At 45.6% G+C, this 20715-nt stretch overlaps 1 protein-coding gene across 1 annotated transcript in view; it reads left to right on the forward strand.

The window, feature by feature from the left end:
* exoc6b (exocyst complex component 6B) overlaps positions 1-20715 on the forward strand; it is a 62028-nt gene that overhangs the window by 2549 nt on the left and 38764 nt on the right. Inside the window, exons 2-10 of the mRNA XM_079184577.1 lie at positions 3879-4044; positions 4160-4207; positions 4327-4417; positions 4577-4622; positions 5522-5726; positions 13254-13424; positions 15498-15566; positions 19785-19868; positions 20126-20172. Of these exons, the coding sequence (XP_079040703.1) occupies positions 3879-4044; positions 4160-4207; positions 4327-4417; positions 4577-4622; positions 5522-5726; positions 13254-13424; positions 15498-15566; positions 19785-19868; positions 20126-20172 (927 nt within the window). The remainder of the gene's footprint in view (positions 1-3878; positions 4045-4159; positions 4208-4326; positions 4418-4576; positions 4623-5521; positions 5727-13253; positions 13425-15497; positions 15567-19784; positions 19869-20125; positions 20173-20715) is intronic.

Raw genomic sequence — 20715 nt, forward strand, 5'->3', positions numbered from 1 at the left:
ACAGCACCTGTGTGTCGTACCAGGATACAACACTATATTTTAAATTGACAAACATCATGTGTGTGTATTCTAACGGGATCAATAAAGAAATACGGTCCCACCGGAAGGGGAGGAGCTTTCATCTATTAAGTTACTCAGTAGTAACTTTCCCAAGATCGAGGCTCTTCAAACGGATAAACAGGTTGGCAGTGAGGTGTGTGTGTGTGTGTGTGTGTGTGTGTGTGTGTGTGTGTGTGTGTGTGTGTGTGTGTGTGTGTGTGTGTGTGTGTGTGTGTGTGTGTGTGTGTGTGTGTGTGTGTGTGTGTGTGTGTGTGTGTGTGTGTGTGTGTGTGTGTTCTCCTGCAGTGTGCAGGTCGAGGCCGGCTGCAGCATTCCTCCAGGAGTCAGCCAACTCCCTCAGGTTACAAACATTCACCTATAAAGACGGGAAACGCCCGAGTCCGTCTACGTGATCCTTTTAAATTCAATTAATAATCGATGGGTTCAGATAGACGTAGCTCGGCGATCACTCTTACTGTATTTATTATAAACTAGACACAGTCACACACATCTCTCTGTCACTGTGTGCGCACGCCCGATTCTTCTGCATCCCTGTCAGGTCATATCGGTATCAAATATAAGTTACATCATCACCCAAAAAACATAAATGGCTGCTCTGGGTTATCAGCATGTATTTACAGGCGTCTATTTAAAACCACACTAGAGGATTGGTGTAGAGAGACGTATGAATCGTGAGTTGTTCCACCTTCACTGCTGCGTATTGATCCCTTAAAGCTACGGCTGTCTTGCTCTCAGTTGATTTCTTTATTTGATTAGTTGTTGTTTTACGCTTTTGTCATGCGGTGGTGGGCAGTTGTATGTAGCTATTACTGACGTACAGTATATCTGGACTAAACCATAGATGGAGAATAATTATTTAAATATCAGTACTGGGTATTAAAGCATATTGAGGTTTTGGGCAGTTGTTGCTTCATTCAAACACTGTCAGAAGTTTTAATTAATTTTTTAATGAGATGTAGTGTATTTGAACCCTGTGTGAGTTGTTTTCTGCCCGTCGCTGCTTCACAAATAGCCGAATGTGTCACCGCCTTATCTGTGTCGGGTGTGCTTTTTGTCGCGTCGGCTAATCTGATCGCTCAACTGTAGTCAGAAAGGAGAACCCCTGTGTGTGTGTGTGTGTGTGTGTGTGTGTGTGTGTGTGTGTGTGTGTGTGTGTGTGTGTGTGTGTGTGTGTGTGTGTGTGTGTGTGTGTGTGTGTGTGTGTGTGTGTGTGTGTGTGTGTGTGTGTGTGTGTGTGTGTGTGTGTGTGTGTGTGTGTGTGTGAGCTCCACCCTGTGTGCTGGTTAGTTTCTTCACATTTAGCCATGAATGACAGAGGGCCTTTATGTGTGTGGTTTTCTGCTCTATAGTCGTGGGGAAATGCTCGTTTCTGATTGGTTGGCAGGTTCTCATTTATGGAAGTCTCTGCACCAAAAGCTACATTTGAACACATTACGGCAGCGTTATAATTTACCTTCGAGGAGAATTGTTGAACGTACAGCAGCAGAGATAAGACGCTGTTGATGGAGGGTTTGCTGTGAGCGCTGACTGCTTCTGATTTTAAGGCCATTGCGTTATATGTTATATTTAAAAGCATTATGATTTTTTTTATTTCAGCTCTGGGGGGAAAATAGTCTCACATCTCAGACATTCAGCATGTCCCGAGTCGATGTGAAGGGAGTGACCTGCCACAAGCTTGTTACACACACACACACACACACACACACACACACACACACACACCCTGCTGAGTCATCAGTCTGTACTCTGGGGAAGACACACACACACACATGCATGCACACTCTTAAGTGGGTTAAGATCCTATTTAGCCAGCTGTCGAGCTGACACGCACGCACGCACGCACGCACGCACACACACACACACAGAGACATCTGTGTACAGTGATGTCATAAAAGCAGCTTTCTTGAACTTTTCCGTGTCAAACTTCCCAAATCCGTCTTATCCTCCTCTTCCTCCTCTAAAATATATAAATATTTTACACTTATAGGTTTTTGTAGTGGACAACAAGTGTTGAACTTCTACATAACTCGTCTTTACGTGGCCGTTGTCTAACTTTTAATCATGGACAATGCACATTAATACGTTTTTAAATATGCCAGATCAGCAGCACATTTGTGTTTTAGAGGCCTGAAGAAGTCTCCGGATGACCCGGCTAGGACCCCTAGATTTATATCCTCCACCTTATATAATTGAAACCTCTAAGTTGTCGCATGCTGTGGTTGGAAAGCAGTAAACATGTACAGAGCGTGCTCCTCTTCTCGGAGGCAGACAGAACCAGTCACCGCTAGCACACGAGCTCACACAGCTGTCAGGAAACCAGCTGTTGTTTGGAGACTTCACGGGAGAGAGAAGTCCAAAAGCAAAAACATCTTCCAAACATTGAGGAGACTACTTGCTCTCCCTTCTCTTATCATTCATTCATTCATTCATTCATTCATTCATAGAGTTGTAAAGTGAACGGATGAGGATGAATGTGACGGTGTCTTCGTGTTTGTCGAGGGCCGCGGCCGCACAGACTATGAGCCTTTAGTGAACATGTGTACAAACACACACACTATCTCAGCTCATTGTGTTCATTTTAGATTTATGGCTGCCGTTTTCCTCAATACCATGAATGTCTTTGTTTGATGTCAGCACACACACACACACACACACACACACACACACACACACACACACACACACACACACACACACACACACACACACACACTGTGTGTCTAAAGAAAGCACTCGGTGGCGTCAGACCTGCTCTCTATTGTACAAGTCGGGCATTTCCTGGTCAACAGGAGGAAGGGTGGGGGGGTTCAAGACATACACAGGTGTGTGTATGTGTGTGTGTGTGTGTGTGTGTGTGTGTGTGTGTGGAAGGGAAAGAACACAGGAAGAACTGTGATCGCTATTACAGAGAAGTCTTGGAAACGAAAATCTTTTTATTTTTTCTACATCTGTGCACATATGAGACCATTTTTACAAAGTTTTTTTTAATAATCAGACTCATCCTGTTTGTTTATATCCTATACTGTGTTCTGTGCTGGAGAGCATATAATCAGTTCCTTTGTGTAGATCTGATTAACTGACAAATACAACAATTATAAACGTTAAACAGTAGTTTTAAACCAACTTGAGTTAAAAGCAATAAAAGCTAGTTTACTCCAAGAGTCTCTCTCCGTTTAGGCTGAACGATAACGTGAATTTATCGACATTTTGAATCTCTTCCGAATCTAAATTTACTCTCATTAAAGTTTTCAATAATTAGTCTGAATGCCTTTTAATTAAACTAAAATGAGAAGCAGCGATCAGAGACGTTTTGGGAAAGAAGTTGCTGATTCATCCTCTCAGTCGACTCACAGTTTCAGCTCAACATGAAGTCAAACAAGATTCTGATTTTACATTTTCACGGTAAAGTACGTAGATTTCTTGTCCTTCTATGACATAAAGGACACTCTGTGTACAATAGTGCACCGCTGTGTATGCCCCCCTCACTGTTGACGTGCCCTTAAGCAAGGAATTGAAGTGGAAACTTCCCCAGTGGACTCGCTCATGATGAAACCAGGCAGCGGTTGGGGAATGTTTGGAAACGTGGAGCAGGAAGAGCGATGCAGTAGCGCCCCCTAATGGACACATTCTGTAGACGCAACCAGTCCACAACTACAGTCCCAAACCCTTTCATTCTTCTTCCTCCTTTTCTCTTTCTTTCTTTCTTGTCTCTTAAGATTATGCTAATGATACAAGTGTTCTTCGACCTCAGAGGATATAAAAAGTTTTCCAACATCTTGCCCCTTCTTACCTTCTGTCTTCTCTTTCTTCGTGCCCAGGTCGGTGTACGATGGTCAGGAGCATGGCCTCTTCATGGAGAAGCTGGACGTGCGGATCAGGAACCACGACCGCGAGATCGAGAAGATGTGCAACCACCACTTCCAGGGGTTCGTCGACTCCATCACGGAGCTGCTCAAAGTACGGGGGGAGGCGCAGAAGCTGAAGGTGAGGAGGGGACGGGGGAGGGGAGGGGAGGGGAGGGCGGAGCAGCAGGTGGAGGAACGCTCCAAGATCTAAAGAGCTCAGGAGGTTGTGAGCTCAATTTGTTTTTCTCTCTCAGAGTCAGGTGACTGAGACCAACAGGCATCTTCAGGGTGACGGCAAAGAGGCAAGTGTTTGCAAATATCCAAACTGTCCGTTCGGGACTTGTTTTCTGGAGACTCCTTAAGTAACGCCGCTTCTTTCGCCTCCTCTTTTTCTCCTCCTCTTTTTCTCCTCCTCTCTCAGCTCATGAGCTCTATGGAGGAGCTGCAAAAGTGTCGAGTGCAGCAGAGAAACATCGCCTCCACCATCGACAAGCTGTCGCACTGCTTACCAGGTAACGCCAACTAGATGTGAGCGTGACGTGCACAGCGTCGAGTACTTTTGGGCTTGAACTGTGTTTGAGACGGATCTGCAGCTCCGCTCATATATGCAAACATGGAAGCAGTAAATGAGATTAACCGTCTTTTGCTTCGTCTCTCTTTGCTTTCCTCAGTCCTGCAGATGTACAGCAGACTTCAGGAGCAGATGAGAGCCAAGAGGTGTGTTACCGATTCAGTTCTTTGGGTTAAAACGAATACAAAAATACTATAATTAGATGACTTTTTTTTGGCAGATTAAGGTTTATGAATCAAGTGGACATGGGTCAGTTTAAGGGTTAGGTTTGTGGTCATTCGTGGAGAAGGTGGAGGAGGTGGAGGAGGTGGAGGAGGGGGGTCTTGGGGTGCTCACTCTTGACTATGAAGTGGTCTCTTTGGGGGGTTGAAAGGTGGGGAAGGAGCCGGAGCAGTAAATCGGACTGAACGAGGCTGGTGTGAATGCTCACAGGATCGTGTGTGTTTACTGTTACATACTGATGTTTAAACATGCGTTCCATCTCCTTTTAATATGAATAATAACTGCATTAGTAAGCGGTGCTCTTTGACCAGTTTGACTACTGTTTCCAGCCACTAGATGGCGCCAGAGCATTTGGTGCAGTGACTTCTTCTTCTTCTTCCCTCCCTGCCCTCGGCCTGGCCTGTCGATAGGAGTCTGGCTGCTCATAAATTAGTCGTTTGTTTGTGTGTTTTTCTAACTTCTCTGTGTGTCCTGCGGCTGAGAGCAGGCAGAGGTCAGCCAGCAGCCACTGCTCCTCGAGAGCTGCAGTGTGAAGTGACGTGTTTGGGGGATATTGTGTTGCTGAAGGTCCCTGAGGTGTATCGGAGTGTGTTTATTCCTGTGTAGTTTGTGTGTTTTTGCTTGTTTTATTGCTGTGTCTCCTACTGTACTCGCAGATTTAATCGGCATCTGCACAAAAACCCACAAAGCTACATGTGTGAGGACAGGAAGGCCAAACTAAATCTAATTTGACAAGTTTGATCTGAACCTGAAGTTTAAATATAGTTCATAAGTTAGATCGAATAAATGTGTGTGTGTGTGTGTGTGTGTGTGTGTGTGTTAGGTACTACCCGGCGCTGCGGACGCTGGAGCAGCTGGAGCACACGTGTCTTCCCCGGGCCGGTCAGTACCGGTTCTGCTCCATTATGGCGGAAAACATCCCCAAACTGAGGACGCAGATCCGGGACACGGCGATGACGCAGCTGAGAGACTTCCTGGAGAGCATCCGGAAACACTCGGACAAGATAGGAGAGACCGCCATCAGACAGGTATGCAGACACACACATATAGGTAACCTCCAAAACCAGAATTACAGTATTTATCAGAGCCAGAAGCTGTAAAAACAGACATTATTGACGAATTTCCAACTTTCCAGCGGTCCTTGAACACATTGTGTCAGGAAAAAGCAACCGAATCGAAGCCTAAAATTGTGATATGTGATAAAAATCACTTTATTTTACATGTTTCATTTAAAACTTTAAAAATAAACAGTCTGCGCTAGTTACATCCTGTAAAAATACAAAGAATTGAGAGCTCCTCTGCGCAACCGATGAGCCATGAATGACTCAGCTGAGAACAACCGTCACGTTACAACAATTCAGTGAAATCTCGACTGAGCTGCAGGCAGTTTTTTTTATGATTTGTGGAATAGTAATTGTGTTATTCTGCACAAAACACATGTTTGAGTTCTCTCTACTTCTTGCCAAGGTTGTGCTGTTTCCATCGAGTCCATTCAATCCTACATTACCCATAATGCAAAGAACTGTTCAAAGCTGAAGATGCTTTTTCTGAATTCTTTTGATGTTCATAGCAACTCATCTTTTAAATTGTTGTGTGTCTGTGTCAGCCTGCTACCTGTGTGTACTAACATCATTGCACTTGTGTGTGTGTGTGTGTGTGTGTGTGCGTGTGTGCTGATAAGGACTGCACAGCGCTGTTTTACGAGTGTGTCTTTCTGCCCTCATACCACAAGTGTTTTTTGTTCTCCATCATGTCTTTCTCTTTCTGTCTGTTAATCAGAAGCAGCCTGTTAGTGTGTGTGTGTGTGTGTTGCTCTGTGGTTCCACTGCCAGTAAACAAGCATGTAGGCGCTGCAGGAGACGCCATGGCCTGTCAATGAACACACACACACACGCACACACACACACACACACACACACACACACACACACACACACACACACACACACACACACACACACACACACACACACACACAGTGTGCAGAGACCCTGCTTTTCAGCACTTACCTAATTGTTTTTCTGTTTTCCGAGGCCAAGGAAGTTCTATTCGAGCGTGTCCGCTTGTGTGTTTTGTGCTCTCTTGTGGTATCCGATAGCTCAAAGTGAGGCCTCCTTGTTTACTTGTGTGCCTCCATTATTTGGGGAATGTTGCTCCGTGGGATTTCAGGATGAAGGGAACGAGGAAGGAGCGCTCGACGACAGACAGATGAGCGGATGGAGACTCGGAGAAAAGTGGCTGTTGTGTCGTACATATATATCCTAATCACGACATCCTCTGTTGAATACTGAATCGTCACATTGACCCTGGGGGACTTGGCCCCGCGACCTTTCTGTGCACTTTGTCCCACTCTTTCTGCCTCCTTCTCTCCTGCAGGGTCAAAGTCGGGGCTTCTGTGGCTCAGGAGGTAAAGAGGTTCGATCCCCAGCTCCTCCGTGTGTCGCAAACTGTGATAAAAACCCCCGAATTCTGAATGCACTGTCCAAAGAGTGCTCCTAAAACCTGTCACATTTGGAATATCCAAAAAGCGCGATATAGCAGCCACGTATCAAAGATTTCAGATAACATCGTCTGTTCGTTTATGTAGGATTTACAGCTTTTCTTTTCTTTATAACTCTAGATTTTGGACTGTTTGTCTAACAAGCAATTTGAAAACGTCGCTTTAGCTTCAGGACGTTGTGATCGGAAACGTATCGACCAAACGATAACGCCGTGGCAGATTATTCGATAATGAAAATAAGGGTCCGTTGCAGCCGTAGTTGCTTCTAAAAGTTATGAATGTTTGGTTTGCAGTGCACTCAAATGTCAGTCAGTCATACGGTCCTCCTGTTCTGCACTAGAGTTTTAAGTGTCACATTATTTTTGGCTCCCAACTGTGGCACGCGATCAAAAACATCAAGACGTTTCTGGCAGGAACGATCGGAGGGAATAGTGGATAATTCTGTAGGGAAGTCAAAAACATCAACGTGATATTACAATGATCTGTCGGCGTTAAATGGCGTTAACAGCCCACACAATTTGACCCATTAAAAAACTACAATAACAGACGCGCTACTGCATTTCAGGCCATGAAGAAGAGTATTCCGTCCTCTAGGTGTCACTAGAGGATCATTTCTCGCTCTTTAATCTAAAACGTTGCTGCCTCTGGTTGACCTGTGATAGTCGATCCTCTCTCATTCACTTCAGTTAGAGAGACGACACATGCTTCACTAATCGGATACCTCTACCTGAAACTTTAAGATGTTCTGGAGGCGTTTAAGAAACCCCTTCAACGTTAGTTTTTACTTTAATTCGTCACCCATCTGTAGGTTAAAACATTCGTTCTAACTCCAAGCAAGGAGTTGATAATGATCAAATTGGAACCATGATGACAAAATCTTTAGTCGCCGCATACGCAGCACAAGTAGTCCCCCACGTATCACTCCGCACCCGCACACTCCGAACCCTTCCGTGACCCTCGGGTGGGGGGTCCTGGGGCCGCACTTTTGGGAATCGCAGGCGTAGAAAATCCACTTGCAGTCGCCGAGGAAGCTAACCGCTAACTCCTCTAACCACTAATTACAAGGGAGATTATGGAAGCCCCAGTGGTCCGGCAGTCCCGACACTGATACTGGGATTATGTTGTAGTATCAGATGTTTGGCTCGGAGCGCTCACACTCAATCAGAGGGAAGTGTGTTTATGTGTGTGTGTGTGTGTGGAGGAACAAATTAGACTTTCTTCTTCTTTCCTTCCTCTCCTTTAGTCCCTTCTTTTCGTTCTCTCCATCTCTTTCTCTCTCAGACAGTGTGTCTCTCTGGTGTGCTCTGTTCCAAATTAGCCCTAACTCTCTGTACCCGGCCGTCGTTACAGCTCCCTCGACCGAGGATGTGAAAATAAATAGATCTGGAGGAGGAGGAGGAGGAGGAGGGGATGGAGGGAGGAGACGGAGGAGAGCACAGGGCTTACAATGGAGCTATTGTCTGCTGCCACATGCCCATAGAAGAGGAGGAAGAGGGGGAGGAGGAAGAGGAGAGAGGGGGAGAAAAGAGGTTTGAGAGAGGGAAGAGATGGAGGAGGAAGAGTACAACAGAGAAGGGGAGGACCATGTCAAAGAAAATGATGGAAGGAGAGAGAAAAGAATGTGTAAAGAGGGGGATGAAAGATGATGAGGAAACGAGGATGGAGGAGAAGTGAAAGAGGGAAGATAAGGATATCATGTTGTGGAAGTGAAGAAAAGGATCGGAAACAGTTATGGAGGATGAGGAGGAAAGGGGGAGAACGGGAGAGGCGAGGAAGATGAGTGGAAATGACAAAACATTCGATGGTTCCACGTTCTCAAACATGAGAATCTGCTGCGTTCCGTGGCCTTAAGTTCTAGAATAACACAATATTTTGGGAGTTTTCGAGTGTAATGACGTCACCTTGTGGTCTAGAATGCTGTGTGGACATTTTCACATGTTTTATAGACTAAACGATTAAACAATTAATGAAAATTGGTGGCCAGTCAACTATGTGTAGGTGCCCATTCCTGGAAATCCAGCAACGCTATGACCTGCTGTGGACGTATTTTATTCAATATCAGTCTAAACGGAAACGGTTATGTTCTCGTTAAAGCCACCAGACTCCTTTTTTGGGAGAAAAACAGTAACTTTACCTCGCAGAGCGACGGGAGTTGCTGTTGCACCTCTACACATAATAACACAAACAAACAGCAGAGGAATCCTCTTCAAATGTCTATCATTCTTTTATCATTTCCCTCTTTCTCTTTAACTCTTTCACGTCACATTTCCTCCTCTCTCTCTCTCTCAAGATGTCTTTCTTTCTCTTCCACTCTTTCCATCTCCTCATCTTTCCATCTCCTTCCCTCCCTCTTTCCCTCTTTCCCTTTTTTCTTTTTCATTTTCAGCAAGTTCAGAGCTTCTGCTGTGCATTCGGTAGTTCTACACACACACACACACACACACACACACACACACACACACACACACACACACACACACACACACACACACACACAGTAATGGGAAACAGACTGCTGGGCCTGTGAAGTGGAGGAAGATTGATTACCTGTATCTAGTTACTGAACACACACATGCGTGTGCGTGCAGCGAGGGTGGCGGAGGGCACGCGCTGGGTCGTTGTGTTCAGCCATCGCAGGGAAAACCCAAACGGACTGTTACAGGTCGCTGTGTGTGTGTGTGTGTGTGTGTGTGTGTGTGTGTGTGTGTGTGTGTGTTATCTGCCGAATAATGCTCCACAGTTCACTGCCATCGGACACCATTATTTCTGGCTCGGGGTCGGCCTGCCAAAAAGTGATCTATAGCCGGGATGTTCCAGTCATGTCCGAGTCATTTCATGTACAAAGTGTCTTCGTTTTACTACATAGTACAACTGTGCAGTGTACTTTGAGTACATCTCTGATGGCTTTTCAATACTAGAGTAAACATCCAGCACGCGTTCACTCCCAACTCGTCAAATAGTACGAGTTTTTGCACGTGGCAGGGACGCCTTGCTGGTCTCCACTCGTCACATGTCTTAACGACTAACGCGAGTCCGACGCGAGTCACGTGATGAAATGTGACCGATTTACTTTCGCTTTGTACATGGACGCAGATCTCATGGACCCGCCCGCCTCCCGTCCTGTCCGCCTTCGATGGACGGAGAATTCAATACGACTAATAGTAAAGTGTCAAAAAGGATTGAGGTTCGATATCTTATCGTTGAGCCAGCTGTTGAAACTACGTCGGTTTATTGTTCAAATCTTGTTTTTAAGTACATTTTGCCTTCTTTGTTTTGGAAAACAACTCAACAGCTGGCAATAGTTTAGTTTGTTTTTTGAAGACAACACCAATTACATTTATCTATTTTTCCAAAATAAGTACGTACGACGTCGCTCCGCGAGGCTCTGTTCCATTGTCAGAGAAATAGCGTGGACGCAACTATTTCATTCCCACAACAAGCAGCCGGTAGAAACCCACCTGTCAACAGAGCGATCGCGGCCACTTTGCTCCCCTCGCTCGCAATTTTTGTCAATTTCCGCGCCGGTGGCCGCAAATGCACACAGAGGACAGCAAACCGCCTTGAAGTTAGTCAGCGGAGCACATGTTTACCTCGGGGGGCTGCCTTGTGGTGTCGCCACAGTGTAATATCGGATCATTTAGGGAACATTTACAGTCATTTAGCTCTAAATGGATTACAGCGTGGCTTGGATTCTGCTCCTCATCCCCGGCAGCTTCGTTCTCACTCTCATGCCTCCTTCTTTTCACCTCCTTCTCCTCCTTTCCCTTCTTCGTCCTGCACTTCATTCTCCATCCTCTTCATCCCCCTCTCCACGTTTGCCTCCTTTTGCTCGCTCTCTCTCTCTCTCTCTCTCTCTCTTGCGCAAGAGATGACGCACATTCCCGCACTCGAGCTTCGAGTGCCGCCCCTGAAGAGAAACGCGACAAAGGGCCGGGCTTAAACAGTTTTCGCCACAGAGCTCGGTGTAGCCGGTGGATTCCTCAGGACCTCCCGTCCACCTGCTGACGAAAGCTTAAAGTGGAATTCTGTGACGCAAGTGCTGACGTCCGTATCTGTGGCGTCAGAGAGAGATGCTTTTCTTATGTCGTGGCTCTCCGTCTTTCATGGGTCGCCGTCTTTAGACGTCTAGCTATGTTCACTTCTGTGTGTGGGGGGCAGAAAGAAAACAAGCTTTTGAGGGATTGGAAAGGAACGCCGTGCGGAGAGAGAGAGAGAAAAAACAGAACAAGACTCTTCACTTTGTGTTTTTGAGGTCTGTGCCGTTTCTCTTTCTGCCATTCTGTCGGTGTTTCGCCATTCAGTCTGGAAGATTTGGCGAGAAGACTCGTTGCTGAGCGTATTTAGAGTTTTTCTGTTACCTTTTCTGGCCTTCAGAGGAGAAGGCCACATTCCTGTTTGTCCCAACCTACTCGACCCCGCTGAACCTTTTCATCCTGAGAAATGAGACTTTCCACCGATTCTGTTTGTGCTTGTTGTCTGATATGACTCATTAGTCTGCCATGTGTGTGGGCATTAGATCAAAGATGGCATTGTATTCTTCCAACATCACCGATATTGCGTTTGTCCGGCTTTGTTCGTATCCACACCAGTTTTTCTCATTAACGCCGCCATTGAAGGCACAAATCGTGGCACAAATCGAAGCCTCTGATGTATTTATAGACGTCTTAAATCGACAGATTCGAGCGCACGAGGTCGCCTACGTGCTGGCGAAGGGCGTTCACAGGAAGCAGAATTCACGTAGATCTGGGTGTGGATGGAAAAGACGCACTCGGCTTCGGGTTTTCCCACAGAAATGTAACGGTCGCCAAGCTGGGAAAGGACGCTCCGGCATGGGAACGAGTTCAAAAGGGCCCGAAGAGTTGGCGCTGTTTGATGAACAAATCCAATAAGTGTTAAGAAATGGAGGAAACTATCTATATTATCTATAAAGTGTACAACAATAGAGAAGGATGCTTTACTTCAGAGGTAGAAATGTCAGTCTCTGTAAGAAACCTGACTCTGTTTTCATTTTGTGTTGGATCCCAATCATTTCCAACCAAAACTTCCCGTTTCTATCATTATTATTTTAAGTATGCCTCATCCTGCTGTACACGGCTGCAGAGGGAGGATGATGCATCATTTCCCATGATACCTTGTATTCCCCAAACAATGACACAGTCTGGGATTGCATGAGATATTGCATTGTTCTGCGATATTTGGGGCTGCATTTCCATTTCCTCTTGTCTTTGCCACACCACTTTTAGTTTATTCTGGGAAACTTCACCAATGGGTTCATTGCTGCATTACCTAAATATTGCTACAACTTATTTTAAAATGGACACATTTTGTGATATAATTCAACACGTAAACGTAACTCTTTTGAGATTCTTAGCTTATTCTCAAATGTTATTCGCGCACCCAAATTTGAATGTTTTTTGACACAGAAGCATAAATCAAACGTGGGCGATGACCCCGTCTCCCTTTTCAAGTCCTCAGCGCTACTTTTATGTGCTTTGTCTTCGGATTCATCAACTCTTCATCCTTCCTGTTCTTCCCTTCCTGCCCTCCTCCCTCTGGTGTATTCTGAGGTGCTTTGGTAAATCACTTTTTAAAGGTTGTTTCCATGAGTGTTTTTATAGGACAGGGAGTGGCAGGTTTCCCCCCCAAAGGTCTCAAAGCAGTGATCTCCTCAGCCGCAATTTCTAAGCTTTTCAACGTCTCTGAAATCGGCTAAATGCCCCTTTTTTGTTAGCTGGCGTATTGTTATTCCTCTCTCCTGTAAAGTATAGTTGTAGCACACATCTGCACCGCTGCGGTGGAGTTTGGTTGCAGACGGTGTGTAATTGTTCTCGGTAAACATCTGGTTTTGGTGTCAGACCCTCAAAATCAAAGAGCTGCTCTGAAGTTGCGCCAAAAAAAAAGCTAAACGCAACAAGCGCCCCTTCCTCCTCCTCTTGGCTTTTTGAAAAAGGTGTTCTGGGAAATGTAGGAAATAACCGAAGGAGAAAAACAAAATGATCTTTTGGATGATGACCTGCGTGGCTCGTCTGATGTTTATTCCCGTGTTGTGCTTCAGGCCCAGCTGCAGCGCTCGTTGGACACACAGCCGAGGGCCCTGATTGGCCGACGCAGCAGGAAGGCGGCGGCGGCGGCGGCGGGAGGGACGGACAGCGGCAGGGCGGGCGGCAGTCCAGAGTCGGAACAGGACTCTGGCATTCTGGATGTGGAGGACGAAGAGGAGGATGAAGTGAGAGAACTGCAACCACTCAAACACAAAGTATTTTAATTTGTCTTTCTGTCTCCGTCCTCGCTAGCTAGACGATAAAGACGGGATTAGATATCGTGTCTAATCTCCAACATGAATCTCATCCAAATGTGTCCGTCCCATTCACAGATCACAGCGGTCCTCATAATGTTCTAGTGCGGCCTCTTTGAGGCTCTTCGTTGTGTCTCCATCTTTCTCCTCCATGTCCTTCTGTCTTCCTTCGTGTCTCCTTGTCTCGTATCTCCTCCTGTTTGCTCGACACCTATTTATTTATTGTGACTTGTGACATCAAAGGGTGGTTTAATGAAGATGACATCATCCTATATGTACACTTTATCATCCTCTCGCTCAGGAATAACGTTTTTAAAATGTAGATTTGACACTTTATGTTGAGTCACGGAGAAGACAAGCCCCGATCCTGTAGTCCTCCATATGGTCCACATGCTGCATCAAACTATCTTACGAAGCACACGCACCACATCGAGGAGCTGTAGGATGTTCCAGTGCTTCGGTAGCGTGTTTACAGACGGACTTGTAGAAATCCTGTGGGCACAAAGCGGTTTCGGGCGCTGAACTCTTGGAGTCGCCCCTCGCGGGATCCGAAGTGCTTTGTTGTTCACACTCAAGGAAAGCAAAGTACAATGAAGTGGAGGAGAATGGGGCTGAACTTGTCACCCCCCAGGTCCCTGTCGTCCCCCCTCTCGGCTTATTTACGTCCTGTAAACTTGACTCAACCTTCTTCACGGGAAGACCTTGGCTCGAACAAAGGCCTGACCCCGCGGCCGCCTCGGGTTACGACCGCGTTGGCGCCGATTGGCCGCGGCGATGCCAACCAGTCGGCATCCCGTCTCCTCCCGCCGCCCCCGCCATGTCTCTCCCCTTCCCTTCATTTACAGTCGTCCCCCTGTGTCATCCTATTTTTATTTGCTCCCTTTGTTCTTCTTTTCTTGTCCTTTTTTTTTTTTTTTTTTTAAATGCCTCCTCTGTGTGAGTGAAGACTGACCTCAAAGTCACGTTTCCTCTTTAAACGGTGGCGTTTTTTGAGCTTTTTCGGCACAAGCGACGGCCGCTCGGCTCGTCTCCATCACACGAGACGAGGAGTCAGCGAGACATTTCTCTGTTCTCTGCTGAGATGGACGCCATAACGCTGCAACGTGTGTCTTATGGTTTAATTAAAGACTTTTATTTTTAACAATTAAGTTCATCTTTAGTGTTGTACGGAAGGTTTGGTGTGTTTGTAATCCCAAGGGGTTGAAAAACGACGACAACAAAAAGGGCGATACAACAGAATACCTACCCGACGAACCAATATCCAAATAGTCAAATATTTCCTCCTTTCTTACCTTTGCTTCTTTTCTTCTCCTCCCCCCCACACTCACCTCCGTCTTTGTCTGTTCTCCTTGTCTCAGGACTCTGTGTGTGTGTGTGTGTGTGTGTGTGTGTGTGTGGTCACAACAAAGCTGACATTGTGTGTGAAGTTTTACAGAAAGCAAACTTTTTCCAGAGGGCAGGAGGGCACATCCCCTCTTGCTGTGTGTGTGTGTGTGTGTGTGTGTGTGTGTGTGTGTGTGTGTGTGTGTGTGTGTGTGTGTGTGTGTGTGTGTGTGTGTGTGTGTGTGTGTGTGTGTGTGTGTGTGTGTGTGTGTGTGTGTGTGTGTGTGTGTGTGTGTGTGTGTGTGTGTGTGTGTGTGTGTGTGTGTGTGTGTGTGTGTGTGTGTGTGCGTGCGCGCGCGCGCGCGCGCGACGGTTAGATAGAAGAAGAGGAGGTGACACTGACAAAATAATGACATGATGCAGAATGCTTTGCCCAGGGGAGGGCGTCTGTCTCTCCTATTTTTCACATTGTTTTTGTCAAATTTTGGACATTTTACAAAACGAACTGGACTTCTGTCTCCACATTTTCCTCTGTAGTTACTAAAAATGTCAACTTGCTTTATTTGCATGACATGTAAATACATGTGTGTTGTTAAAACAAAGAAAGCAACGTCCGTACCAATCCAAACGTTACCGTGTGTGAGAAGAGTTCTGAGCAGCGAGTGGTCTTTCTCTCTGTAGGTCCCTGGAGCTCAGGACTTGGTGGATTTCTCCCCAGTTTACCGCTGTCTGCATATCTACACTGTGCTGGTGAGTCAATCCACTGGTTCTTTCTCATCCATTTAACCTGATGACGGTGAGCTCTAACTACGATTAATTCCTTTTATAAACCACTTCTAATACCTGCATCTAACCCTTTTCGTCACAATGTTGTGACGAACGACGTCTCAATATAACTCTGCAGCTGCCAGAGCGAAAAAGCCTTCAATACTAAAAGGATCGTTTCGTTGTTCATGTTTGTTTGTGCGATGAGGACGAGACGATCTTATAAAACTCAGCGCTGTCCACGGTGCTGAACTGTCCAGCCCGACGGATCCGCTACCGGGTGTGTTTCTGTGTGTGGTGTTCATTTGGGGTCAAGAGATCGACTAACCGGTCGACATCTCAAACTAATATTCAAATTGGTTCAACGGACAAAAAAACCCAGATGAACCTTCACAAAACACAACAAGGAAATGATACGACAAAGCATGTAGAACACACACACACGACATGTAAACGCTGACGTGTAACTGAATCGTATCTTAACTACTCAAAAGATAAACGTGACTGAAAATGGCAACCGTGTTTTCAGTGTCGGCAACAAAAAGCTGATGTTTGGTACCAACTTTGTGAAGTGAGTGCTGCCCTAAAAGTTTCTGTGCAGAGACGTATATGATGGTGAGATGAGGCCTGGCTTCACTCCAACCAGGCTGCTGCACTAAGTGTGTGTGTGTGTGTGTGTGTGTGTGTCTCATCTCAGTTAGAGCGAAAGCGACATGGGTGGAGGTGTTGACTGGGCCACGACTGGGTTAGCTGCACATTTGTGTGTGTGTGTGTGTGTGTGTGTGTGTGTGTGTGTGTGTCTGGCAGGGGGACAGGAAGTGCATGAACTTTGACAGGAAGGAGAAAATGAACGGGTAAGAAAGAGCGATGGAGGGAGGGAGCAACAACAAAGAAAAAAAAGGGAGAGTGAGGTTAGAGAAAGGGTAAAAGGAGGAGAAGAAGTAAAGAGAGATTGGGTGAGCAAGGTTAGATGATAGAGGAGGAGGAGATGAGGGAAGAGAGGAAGTTTAAAGGGGTGAGAACACATGATGTCATGGTGAGAGAGGGAAGGGGGGGAGGAACAGAGGAGGTGAAACTACAGTTATATAGCAGATAGATGTAATAGATGATTAAGGCTGCAACTTAAATGTTGAACAAGTGGTCGTGGTACAAAAGGAGGAGGGAGGTCAGCGGAGGAGTGACTGCCCACGTTTACAGGAAGGAGAGAGGAGAGAGGGAACCGGCTACCGAGCGATAAGGGAGGGAGGGAGGGAAGGAGGGAGGTCACGAGGAGGTTAAAGAGGGCAAAAACAGGAAGACAAGGGTGAAAACACAGAGTGGGAGGGAGGTTAGAGAGAGGGGTGATTACGGGGTGAGAGAGAGAGAGGGGAGGAAGAAAACATGGATAAGGAAAGAGAGAGTGAAGGATGAGAGATGGGGAAGAAGTGTGTTTAGTCTCGGCAAGGTGTTGAAAGGTCTGACCTCTTCACCTCGGAGGTCAGACTCCCTCTGTCACACACACACACACACACACACACACACACACACACACACACACACACACACACACACACACACACACACACACACACACACTTTGAGTGACAGGCCATTGGGCACAGACGTGGACTTACCATTAGAAAATAAAGAGTTAGCCGGTACCGGGCAGGAGGTTCGACTGGAAAATCCTGGACACACACACACACACACACACACACACACACACACACACACACACACACACACACACACACACACACACACACACAGTTTGATTGTTAAATGAGAACGACTCGTACTCACACAGGCACGCGCGTTGTAACGCTTTCATTTATTTTTCTAGTAAACCTGGATTTTGCAATCAAGACCACCACTTTCTCCACATTTTCCTTCTCCATCTTCATCCTTTCTTCTCTTTCTTCTCTCGGCCTCCATCTCTCCTTTTTGGTTTCCATGTTTTTTAAAGTCCACGATTTTTCCAGCCGTCGTAGCCCTCCGGAACAATACTGCTTTGTTAAACACACACACACACACACACGGACAGAGATGTGATCAGTGTAAACACACTGAGCAGAGAGAAGGGGGGGAGGAGCTGGAACTCCTGGGCTGCTCCGACACCCAGATATGAGCCTCATCATTTGGTTCTTTATCTCCGTCGCTTTCATCCTCTCCGTTGATTTCCTCTTCTTCAGTTCACATTGAGTCTGTTTTTCTTTCTTTCCTGACCTCCACTGATTTGGTGGCGTTGCAGTGAACACACACACACACACACACACACACACACACACCTCTGAGCTCAGCATAGAGAGGAGTTCACGGCCGTTTGATGCTTTCGCTGGTTGAATACACATTGTTCAGCCGAGGGTCAGTCTGGGAATTGCAGAATGCGGTTTATTCACCTCTCGACATCAAACTAAACCGTTCCAAAACACTTCTCTGGATTACAACCCGTGAAACTTTCTTCCCTCCACTTTATTGTTTTGTTTTTAACTTTGTTTTCAATGGACATTGTTCAGCCGAGGGTCAGTCTGAAGGATTAAAGAACGTAATCTTTATCTTTAGTTTTATTCTTCTACATTTAGGTCCCATAACTTCTTTGAATAGCGATTGTTTCAGGTCGTTTTAGCCTTAACTCATAGATGTATGCTCTAGTTTCACACACATGTCTTAATAGGATGAAATAATAGTGTGATGACATTTTATATCCAAAAAGGCCAAAAGCTCAACGTCACTGTGAGACCGTCACATTCTGTAAAAACTCTTCTCTTTCCAGTATCGGACGCCGTAACTCGGTAACAGAAGGGTAGATTGTGTAAAACACAAAGATGTGTTTGTTAAATTACCCGAAATCTCTGTTTTTATTCCCGTATCTCACTACCTCTTATCTTAGTGATAGCAGGTGTTTGGGCACCACACACACACACACACACTCTCACTCTCTGGTCAGCAGTGTGTAGACGTACATGTGCTGCTGGTCAGGAGCTAAGGGAGCCGGTTATCTGCCTCCTTATCTCTGAGCTCACCGAGGACTCTGGGTCCTGGTCTGGGTTCCTAGATAGGCCACGTTTCTCCCACACAGCAGAGAGGGAGAGAGGGAGGGAGGGAGAGAGAGCGAGAGAGAGCGTCTGCGTAATGGAAGGAAAAGATACGAGGTGGACAAGTTGAGAAAGCTGCTTCTGTGTGTTTTTAGTTTTGATGTCTGACCAGCGACGCCAACCGAAACTGAACCAGTGCTGGTCATCAAAAACACTTTCTCTATCTCCCTTTCTCACACACACACACACACACACACACACACACACAACCTTATCTAAACTTTCCCCTCATTCAGTGGTTCTAACCTTTTGGGGTTTTTATACCTCGTTAAATTCATCCTTCCCTGAAATCAGCTCCACAGTTTGGCCCGCATGTTTTCCAGTTCAGTCTAAAGAGCGTGAAGCGGTGATCCAGACAGCTGAACCGGTATTACATAGAAATATCAGACATAGAATGTCTCGCCTAGTGATGTCAATAACATCAGAGCATTTATTAATTCTTTATTTAGTTTAAATTGAGCAAATCGCCACCAAAAAAACCTAAATAATAGAATATTGGGATCGTCTAAACTGTGGATTGTCGGCTTTTCATCCTCAGTTACAACTGGATTTAAATTCCATTCTATGCAATCCTCACAGCTGAAAAGGTATTATAAGGCAATAAGGGACATAATAAACATTTAAACCTATTTGGTTAAGATTATTAGCTGGTTCTAGTCTTTAAAAGTCACATTTTAAAAGAAAAATGTACAAAAATTCTGTGAAATCCTAACTTTTCGATAACATTCTGTGATTTATGATTTGTTTGAGTCGTTGAAACGGAGGAAAGATTGTGTGACGTTGGTATAAATGATTGATGATCACTTCTTCGGTGCCAGCTTCCTGTCATGGGCTCCGAGGAAGGAAGAATTGCACGTTGATGAAAATGGCGAACGAAATAAACAAACGAACGACGGAAAATGGGACGAAAGAGAACCTCACGGACTGAGAATACCCAGACACACGTCGTCTGTAACCAGCTACAGCTAGTTATTGTTTCATACATTATTGGCTACTGTTCATGTCGGGAATGCCAGCTTTGTTTCATCACTTCAAACTGGTTTTAATTCCAGGCACTGCTGTGATGGTGAGACACTCGAATACCTCGTGTCCGTCCGTCCGCCACCCTGATCTGTCCTTTGTGTTTTAGGGTTTGCGTGATGTGTTTGAGAACTACTACAGAAAGCAGAGGAGGAAACAGGCTCGCCTTGTGCTGCAGCCCCACTCTAACATGGTATGACCCTGCACCGTCACTGTGTGTGTGTGAATGCACCTTTATGCCCACACACTCCTAACTACACCCCCCCCCCCCCCCCCCCCCCCCCCTCCCCCACCTACACACACACACACTCCTTAATCCATAACGTCTGTTAACTGTTATTATAAGTGGGAATATTGAACAAACGGACGGTTTTATGCTCTTAATTACACATAATCATCTATATCTCTCGTCCCTCTGTACGTGTTGTTTTTGTTCTGTTATATTTCCAGCATGAAACCCTGGAGGGATACAGACGCTACTTCAATCAGATTGTCGGGTAAGTCCGTTCGGCCGTCTCTCTCCCTCCATCTTTAATTTACCTCTTCATCAGCACAGTCTTCAGGGGTTTGAATGTCTTCAGATTTTTAGATTTTAGCTGAATTGAAAATTTAATTTAAGACTAAATAGAAACATGTTTTCTTCCATAATGACTATTTTAACAGAGACAAAAAGAGTATACGTCAGACATCAACTGTATAATTCACTTTTGAACAATTTCTGTCCCCAAAAGAAGAAGAAACAAACTTTTATCTACACATCCCGAGGATATCATTATCTCTGATGTCCATTGTGAATAAACGTCCATAAATCCGCTTAGAAATCAAAGAAGAAATAATGTACAACTCCAGAACCTGCCTGAGAATCATCATGTTTGAAGTTTTAGCCCACAGCTAATGAATAGTCTACTTCCTGTTTACATCCCAAATGCCCCCAAATATGGGAACTGTAGTTCCAAATGATTTATAGATCCACTTCTTCTGTCAAGCCATCCATTTATCATCCATCTTTCCTTCCATCCGACCGTCACCCGTCAACCTTT

The sequence above is a fragment of the Pholis gunnellus genome (genome assembly GCF_910591455.1).
Source record: "Pholis gunnellus genome assembly, chromosome: 23".
Classification (NCBI taxonomy): domain Eukaryota; kingdom Metazoa; phylum Chordata; class Actinopteri; order Perciformes; family Pholidae; genus Pholis; species Pholis gunnellus.